Consider the following 9,819-nt stretch of genomic DNA (forward strand, 5'->3'; position numbering starts at 1 on the left):
TCTTTCTTTCTTTCTTTCTTTCTTTCTTTCTTTCTTTCTTTTTCTTTCTTCCTTTCCCCTTACTTTCTGTTTTAGTATCAATTCTAACACAGAAGACCAGCAAGTACTAGGCAATTATGGTTAAGTGACTTGCCAAGGGTCACACAGTTAATAAGTATCTGAGGCTGGATTTGAACTCAAGAAGAAGAGTCTTCCTGACTCCAATCTTGGTACTCTATCCCCTGCACCTCCTAGATAAACAGAGCAGTTATTAACCAATGCATCAATTAAAGAAATTCTTAATCATTTTTGGTGTCCTGGACCCCTTTGCAGTATGGAGAAACCTGTGGCCCTCTTCTCAGAATGAGATTTTTAAATGCATAAAAAAAAACATATAGGATTACAAAGGAAGTTGATCAAGTGGAAAAGGCAGTTATCCAACTATATCTTTTAGATTCACACACCCCAGGTTAAGAATCACTGAATTTGAGTATGATTTCTATTTTTCTCATCAACTAAATTATTTGTAGCTAACTTGAGGATTTCTTAGTTAAAACTGTTCCTCCTTTTGCTTATGATGAAATCCACAAGTTTTATATTCAATAATGGGAATCTAATCTCACCTAATATCTGATATTATGGCAGTTGTCATCATGTGACAGGGCTTGACTTGGGCCAACAAGTTGTTCCCACCGAGCCTGGAGCCGTTAACAGGAGGCTCAGGGAGGGATGATGATGATCTGGGCTTTCTCCCAGGATGTTCATTTTACACAGTGCTGATAAGAGGTAATGTGGTTATTGGATTGGGAGGCAAAAAATCTGGATGGAAATCTTGGTACTGATACTTACTACCAGTGTGACCTTGAGCAAGTCACTTAATTTCTATAGGCTTCAACTCCTTATATGAAAATGAAGGGGTTGGATTTGAGGACTTCTAGGGTCCCTTCAAGTTCCAAGATCTATGACCCTTCAGCAGTTTGTATCTAATTAACAAAATTCAATTAAAATAGGAAGCTTCCAAATGGTAGACTGAGGCGAGCTTATCCCCCTCCCAGCTTCTCCAGAACTCAAAAGAGGGCATGTTTTGCATCATTTGCCCTACAGATAGCTTGTGCTACTTGCCCTGTGTGTAAAAGTTCTGAGTGGTTAACCCGAACTGTTCCTTGCTTATCAGAAATGAATCCAAGCTCATCTCCATGAATTCAAGCTCTCTCTGACCTTTCCCTTCTTCCTGAGCTTGCAATGTTTCTAGCAAAGCAGCCACAAGGATCCTCGAAGCAAGGTTTTGTGGGTGTAGCCTTGCTTTCTGAAACTCCTTCCAATAGGAGTTTTCTCTACATTGCTGTTTCTCCCCAATTCCCTCCACCCAGCCTGACCCTCTTTTAAGTTAACCCCTTGGATCCAAAGGAAATTTGCTTCAGGTTGCTTTGAGAAGGACTCCCATCTTGGTCGTTCCACCACAATGCTAGATTTGAACATGGCTGACTCACCTGCCATGCCAGATCCCTTCCCCAGTTTTGCTTTCTTTTCATTTCTCCCTCTCTTTGCCCCATCATATGGGCACTACCAAGGAAACCAATTAGAGAGAAATACAGTTATCCAAATAATTTTTAGAGGGGACATGAGGGTAGCTCAGTGGATTAAGAGCCAGGCCTAGAGACAGGAGGTCCTGGGTTCAAATCTGGCCTCGGACTCTTCTTAACTGTGTGACCCTGGGCAAGTCACTTGACCCCCATTGCCTAGCCCTTACCACTCTTCTGCCTTGGAACTAATACACACTAGTGATTCTAAGATGGAAGGGAAGGGTTTTTAAATAATAAGAAGTTTTAGAAAAGTTCATGGGCTCCCCAATTAAGGACTGCCGCCTTAGATGCAATCACACAGAATTTAGCATTTGGCCATAAGTCATCTTTTACTGTTCTTGGCTTGGTTTTTGGCTGAATCTCTATTTTCCATCATCCATTTCTCTCCCAACTGGACTGTAAAGTCTTTGAGGGCAAAGACTACGATCCATCCATTATTCCTATCCTGTATTCTCTCCTCCCCCAGTGATAGCAAGGAGACAACGCTGAATTTTGAGCCACAAGACCTGGGCTCAGTCCCAGCTCTGATACTTGCTGTTGGTGTCACCTTAATCAAGAGATCTAGATCTGAATCTATATATTTACATACACATGTATATTGGTATGTTTATATACATATATGTGCACATGTACACACATGTATATTGTATGTGTATGTATATTTGTATTTTTATATGGACATATAAGCATCTACATACACACATGCACATATATTCACACTATCTCCTTTGATCAATTAATTATAAGATCCCTGAGAGCAGGGACCATTTTCTTTTATTTTGTCTTGTTCTGTTTTGCCTTTGTTTCTCCCAAGATCAGGATAGTACCTGGTATACAATAGGTGCCTAATAAATTCTGTTAACCTCTCTGGGCTTTAATATCCTTTTCTGTCAAATTAAAAGGGTGGCCCTTTCTAGGTACTAATAACAGTCATGCCATGGATGAAATGCTGGACTTGGAATCAGGAAGATCTGAATTCCAGTGCTTATTGAGGATACTTACTAGCCAGCCCTGTGACCCTAGGCAAGTCCTTGAACTTCTGTGTGGCTCAGTGTCTTCATCTGTAAAGGAAGGAAAGAAGGAAGGAAGGAAGGAAGGAAGGAAGGAAGGAAGGAAGGAAGGAAGGAAGGAAGGAAGGAAGGAAGGAAGGAAGGGAGGGAGGGAAGGAAGGAGGGAGGGAGGGAAGGAAGGAGGGAGAGAGGGGAGGAGGGAGGAAGGAAGGAAAGGAGAAAGGAATGAGAAGACAGGCTAGAGATGAATGGATACAAACCAGTTTCAATGAAAGATAAACCACCTCGTGTCTATCATAGACATGTACAAAATTTTTAGAGTCTCTCTTTTGTTCTGTTCATGAAGAAAGTCACAGTTGAAGTGCCTTTAGAGTTAAAGACATGATGATGTGGTGACGAAATAGTTTCTTTTATGAAACTGTCTAGAACATGACATATTGTCATGCTTGGAAATTCAATCCAATTCTATTATGTAGTCACTGTCATCTAGATGTCAAGAAATGTTTCTCTGAAAATATTGCCAGATTTGGAGTCCAAAGCTTGAATTTGAATCCCATTTTGGCTACTTAATGGCTAAGTGACCTTATACAAGTCATTTAACTTCTCTGTGACTTAGTAACCTCCCAGGTAAAATAAAAAGATTAAACTATGTGGTCTCTTAAGGTCTCTTTCAGCTCTAGAGCTCTGAATCATGACCATGTTTATTATGTTTCTTAGTTTATAGCATTTAGAACTAGAACAATTTATTTTGAAGGTCACATTGTATCTATTTTTTTCTCTGGTAGTTTTGCAGTGAAATTTGACCCAAGTCAATGATGCTCTAAGCTGACCTGATGGTTGGAAAACAACAGAAAGTTCACAATATATACTGCCCTGCCCTGCCCAGGGACTGTTCTTTTTTTTTTTAACTCTTACATTCTTAGAGTCAATACTAAATATTATTTCCAAAGAAGAAGAGTGGTAAGGGCTGGGCAATTGAGGTTAAGTGACTTGCCCAGGGTCATACAGCTAGGAAGTGTCCAAGGCCAAATTTGAACCCAGAACCTCCTGTCTCCAGGTCTGACTGTTTATCCACTGAGCTTCCCAGCTTCCCCTAGGAACCATTCTTCATAATTCCCTTTTTCCTTATTCCAGTCCAGGGAATGACCAAATCAATATTATGAATTCACAGGGTCTACATGTGTCACATACAGACTCTATGATCTTGGGTTAATCATTTAACCTGTCAATAACCCAAGCAACCCTCTTAAGTATGAAAGTTGCAGAGTGGGTGCTGACCTGCATTGGGAGAAGTTCCCCCGGGTTCATTTCCATCTCCAAGACACAAGTTGAACTAATTCTCTCCTTTGCTGAAGAATCTTCCTTTTGCCTCTATGGTCAAATGTGAATTCCTCTTTTGGAGGCTGAGGCATCTGGCTTCTACTTACTTTGCCAGATATCTTCCAGACTATTCCTCTTCCTGATCTAATCAAATTAATCTGCATTTCCCACCATCGTGCCTTTGTCCAGTCTATCATCCAAAGCATTCACCTTTTGCCTCCACCTCTTAGAATCCTCAGCTCCCTTCAAGGCTTCACTCAGGCTCTACGCTGAGCAGTCCTAACAGTGACCAGCGCTCTCCCCTCCTGAAATGACCTGGTATCAACTGGTCAATGTGCATAGGATCATCAAGGATGACTCTGGATCCACTACACCGCACTGCCTCTGATAGGCACCAAAGGGTCATGTGTTTGAAAGTGTAAAGCACCTCAGGGGTCACTTAAGCCAACTTCATTTTATAGACACAGAAACTGAGGTACAGACAGCTTAAGGGTTTTACTCAGGCTCACCCAGGGTCATGGAGGTGTATTACCCCAGAACAGGTATCCTTCGACTTTTTTGTGTCGTAGACTCCTTTGGTAGTCTGGTAAAACCCTAGACCTCTCCTTAGCAGGTTTTTATTTTTTAAATTAAATTAAATTAAATTTTTTTCCAGATTATACACAGATACATTTTTAATAATCCTTTTCTGACATCTTGTGATCCACTTAACGTGTTTTTAAAATGCATAAAATACACAAAATTACAAAGGAAGTCAAGTATATTAAAATACAACTATCAAAATATATTTTAAAATACATTTACAGACTCCAGGGTAAGAAGCTTCATTGTTATTGTTCAGCCAGCTCAGGTATGATCCATTCGTGACCCCTTTTGGGGTTTTCTTGGCAAAGATCCTCGAATGGTTTGCCATTGTCTTCCCATTAAGAAACTTTACCATAAAAGAATATAATATCTATGGCAAAGACTGTTTTTTTTTCCCCTTTGTGTCCCATGTGCCTAGCCTAGTGCCTCCTACATAAGGAGCATTTAATAAATGTTGGTTGAATGAAGTTGAATCCGGAAGGTGGTACATCCTTTCTCATTGTGTCCTTTCTCTCCCTTCTTCTCCTCCCCTACGTCTCCCCTGTTGCCTTCCCTCTTCCCCAGTGCATTCCCAAAAGCAGAACAGACAGACCTGTGTCCGGAAGAGCTTAATATGCGCCTTTGCTATGGCCTTCATTATCAGCGTCATGTTGATCGCAGCCAATCAGATCCTCCGCAGCGGCATGGAGTAGTAAGTAGTCTTTCATCCGACACTGTGAACCAAACTCGCCATGCATGTGCATGCCCGGTGGGCAGACTTTTTTCCTCCATGAAACCGGAAAGGGTACGAGGTGGACAACAAGACGCTTTCGGCAAAGGGAACCCGAGGCCGGCAGGGCGACCCGTCTTGAGAACCAGCTCCATCTTCTTGTCAGGGACACCAAAGGGCTGTCTTCAATGCTTTAACGGTTTTGTTTCCTAATGCAATAAAATTTAAAAAAAAAAATAAAATAAAAACCCGGGGAGTTCTGAATTTTTGCTTCAGCCATCAGTAGGAACTCTGAGGAAAAGCTTCATTTCCATCTGGGACTGACGTATGGTGGTCTATGCTGGGAGTCGAAAAGAGAGCGAAAGAGAGAGAGAAATCAGAGACTGAGCGTGACCTGCAGTTACTACTGGTCAACTTTATACATCCAACCCAAAGTTTGGCCAACAGCAGACTCTTCCTGGGGGTGGGCCTTTTCTGGCTCCACAGAAGCTGACTGGTGTATCTGCAAAGAAGGCCACCATTTCATCCCCCTCAGCTTCCTCTGTTCACCCCCAATGGAGCCCCTGTGGCATGAGGGCAAAGCCATTGTACAGGGTCATGGTTTTCCAAGTGGTACCACACCTCACTGGTGTGCGTGTGTGTTTGCGTGCTATTTCCTACTCTTTTTTTTTTAATTGCCTTGTACACAGGACTTTTGTTAGCAGAACTGAGGGCTGGGGAGGAGGGCTTTGGGTTTCCAATTGCAGTTTTCTTTCTGTCCCCAGCACCGATAGGGGAAGCTCCTTTTATGCACCAGCATCTTGGAATCTGCATAGAGCCTTTTTCCCAAACTTGCCTCCTGTGCAGCCATTAGTGAGAGATTAAAAAAATGAAATATATGTGTATATGTATAAATATATAGATATATTTGGCTTCCTTCTGTATGTGCCCAACTGTGCCATTGTTCATTTTTGATCTTTTGTTCCTGTTACAAAGCGGTCCCTTGGCAAAGCAATTATTATTTTTGACTGGAGTAGTTGGGAATGATGGAGTGTTTTAAACCCTTTGACTTCGTGTTATCTTTGGTAATAGAGGCAAGGAATGAGCACATCGGTCTGCCAGATCTGCTCTGTAGCTGACACTCTCCTGGAGGTACATCTTCCCTTTTCTCCGTCAGTCATCCTTCCTCCTTCCCCGTCAGGCTCCATCAGTGTGTGGGCTCAGGGTAAAATCAGCCGAACTGAGAATTTTAAGCCAAAGTGACTGAGATGGAAAGATCAAACTACTATATTTTACATAACATCTCCTGACATTCAGATTCCGCGATTGACTCATTTTCACGGAAGAGATTTTAATGAGCTTAGCAAACAAGACAGGTAATTTACTTTTGCATGCACGGTGGTGACGGTGGTGGTGTCGGTGATGGTGGTGATGGTGGTAAAGAAGAGAACAAAATGACCTGTTTGCTATGGAATCTTAAAAACTGTAATTTAGCCTCTTTTCCAAGGTGCCGTACCAGTCCATTACAATTAATTTGTGTTTTTGCCGAGTCTGATTAGTGAATTCTCATCAGCTGTAACATTTCTCTGTACCATTTCTCGTTGTACTTTTCCAAGCTCGGTTGGGAGCTCAGAAATACTTCATTAAATTCTGTTATGGGGTTTTTCTGGGTGCATTCTCATCTACATCCCAAAGTCCAAAAGCTTTCTCTTGCTTATTGCCTTTTTTCCTTCTGGTTTTGGGGTAAACAAACGCTCTTCTAGCTAGGTTTTGGGGGCCTGCTTTGTCTTCTTGGCATCTCCTTTCCAACTCTCTACCATTGCCCCTTTCTTCCTTCCTTCCCTCTCCTCTTCCCCCAACACAACCATTCCACAAGGTAGCTTCACTTTCTCCCCTCCTCCCTAGCCACCCTGGTTAGTTGGCTGTGGGTAAAGTGGGGTCAACTCAGCTGCCATAGGAAAGTATAAATCTTCACACTATGCAGATATCGGGGGTAAAAAAAAGACCCACAAAAACAAAACCTTTCCTGTGCGTAGCAGTGGAAGTGGGTAAGGGGGCAATGTGAACCTTTGGGACCCAAAGGCAGGTGGTCCAGGGATTAGGGAATTCCCTTCATGAATTACCCATGGAGTAAGAGTTTATGCTCTTGTTGGCAGTTTTAATCCCACCTTTGATTTGCTGCGTGATCTTGGGCAAGTCACATTCCTTCTCTGGGTCTGTTTTCCTACAGATATAGCTAGGAGATTAAGCTATCTGATCTGGGAGATCCCTTCCATATCTGACATTCTCAGCTTCACAGGATCACAACTTTAGAATTAGAAGAGACCTTAGAGATTGGGCCATCCAAGCCCCCTGTTTTACAGTTGGGGAATGGAAATCCAGAGAGATGACATGACCTTGTGTCCCAAGGCCACTTAGGAAGTATGTAAGAGAGCTGGGATTGGAACCCAGGTCCTCTGACTCCAAAACCAATGCTCTATTCAGTAGGATACTGCCTTGATTCTATGCAGCCAGTGGCAGCCACTGTAAGGAAAGGACTGTCTAGTTCCCAAAAGCATGCAGAAGTTCATAATGAACGGTACTCCCATAGGCCTTTAAGATTAGGATGGAGGCTGGTATGGAAGAAAGCTCTGGATAAGCTTGAATTTCAATTGAGGAATTCCTCAAAAGTCAGAAGGCACCACAAATGTCACTGAATATGAACCCCTCCTTTTGCAGAGGAGGAAACCAAGGCCTTGAGTGAGGAAGTGACTTGTTCAAGGTCAAACCATTCATGAACACCAGAGCCAGGATTTTGTGTCTTGCCTGTGTTTGCTCTCCCCGATAAATGCCCTCTTCTTCAGGGTGACATTCCTTTCCTTCTGAAGTGGCACTGGATCCTAATGCTGAATAAAAATGCATGGAAAGTGCTTCAGAGAATACAAATAGATCTCTTTTGATGCTCTCCTGGTTTGTCACTTCAAAGTAAGAGCTTCAGGGGCCCCCAGAAGCATAACCCCAGCAGGTTCCCCACTGGCTCTATTGGGAAGAAATCAGTCCTCCAATAATGGGGGGAAGCAGATAGTATGGAAGGGCCATTGGAAGGAAAATCCATCCTTGGCGAGGCCCCCCGTCTCAATACCCCCAGAACAAAAAACCCCCAGCCAGAGTACAGGACTTTAAAACATGCGGCCTGAGAGTTTGCTTCAATAGCTGTCTCTGTTCATGGTAATTCATCTCAATGGCACTAGACACATAAAGCAGGATAAAAGATTGAGCAGGGCCAGGCTCCTTTGTCTACGTGATCTCAAAAGTTCCTTTAAGTCCAAAAGTCATTTCCAAGTTGGTTCCGTCACCCCTGGGACTTTTCCTGGGGAGCAGAGGGTAAATTCAGCTCTTTCTCCCTCCCCGAAGACAGCCAGGGCCGTGTGTAAAACCTATCTTAAAGGATTGATCTCTTATTGCTAATTCTAAAAGGACCCCTGCTTGCCACAGGAAGGGAAAGCTCAAGGGAAGCACTACCAAGTGGGATTGTTATGCCAGCACGTGCTAGAGGACTGAGCCAGAACCTTATCTCCTGGAACCCATTCCAGCCCAGGTGGTACTTACTTATGTCCTTGGGGGGCAAGGTTGATTCTTTCTCTCTTCCCCTTCTTCCCTCCTCACCTCTCCAATGCCCAATTCAGAGCCAGATGAAATAGGGATCAAATAGGGCCTTCTTTAGGAGGGAGAAATTGGCTCCAAGGACAATGTCTACAGCCCATTCTTAGATTTAAAGTGATGAAGGGATCTTATAAGTGATCCAGTCCAAAAGCTCTCATTTTTCAGATAGGGAAACTGAGGTCTAGAGGGAAAGTGATTTACCCAAGGGGTCATATATATTTTTCTGGGGCTCATGAAATAGTAATGCCCAAGGACCAGAAAACACCAGAGCGTTCCGAAAGGGGTAAAGACCAAGAACACTAATGCTCCTGTCCATGTCTGGGGTGTGGGGAGAAGGAAAGGAAGGGGAGAGGGAAGGGGATCAGGAAGGGAGGGGTGTTGTCTGTAAAACTGCCCAGGGGCCTAGAATCTCAACTGTGAGCCCTGGGACCACTTATTAACCAACTTAGTGATGTCCAAGGAGCAATTCCCATTTTGGAAAACAGCCCTACACTGATGGTCTCTCATCGAGCTATTTCCTGGCTTCTCCTTAGTGGTGAGGGATTGGAGGGGGGAGCTGATTTTATGGGCCTGATTCCCTGGCTCAGTCATGGAAGAATTTGTTGCTTCCTTGCAAGATTGGCCTAGGATATCGATACTCCAGCCTTGCTGGCCTCCTCCCATGGGTGTTTTCTTAGATCTGGCCTCCCTGGGACCTCTTCTCCATCTCACAAATTGCTGTGCCTGGGCCCCCTTCCTGGCCATAGCCTGAGTGAGATGCTTAACCCATAAAAGACCAAGAAGTAGACCACAGAGACCATTTGGTCAATGTTTCCACTTGATAAAGGAGGGAGCAGACTTGAAGAGAGGAAGTCACTTACCCAAGGTCACACATAGCTGAACCAGGATGTGAACCCAGATTCTTTGACTCAAAATGCAGACTTTCTTCCTATGCCATATTTATTTGCTTCTTGTCTCTTCTGCCCCCAGAACTGACTGCACAGGATGGATCACTATGCCAAAAAAACAGCTG

The 9,819-nt window shown here is 43.4% G+C and overlaps 1 protein-coding gene across 1 annotated transcript in view; it reads left to right on the forward strand.

Annotated features, from left to right (window-relative positions):
* The window catches only part of CALN1 (calneuron 1), a 521,529-nt gene extending 515,492 nt beyond the window's left edge, over window positions 1-6,037 (forward strand). The window contains exon 7 of the mRNA XM_044673040.1: window positions 5,042-6,037. Within this exon, the coding sequence (XP_044528975.1) occupies window positions 5,042-5,169 (128 nt within the window). The 3' untranslated portion in view covers window positions 5,170-6,037. The remainder of the gene's footprint in view (window positions 1-5,041) is intronic.
* The last annotated feature ends 3,782 nt before the right edge of the window (window positions 6,038-9,819 follow it).

The sequence above is a fragment of the Gracilinanus agilis genome, chromosome 4 (assembly GCF_016433145.1).
Source record: "Gracilinanus agilis isolate LMUSP501 chromosome 4, AgileGrace, whole genome shotgun sequence".
Lineage (NCBI taxonomy): Eukaryota > Metazoa > Chordata > Mammalia > Didelphimorphia > Didelphidae > Gracilinanus > Gracilinanus agilis.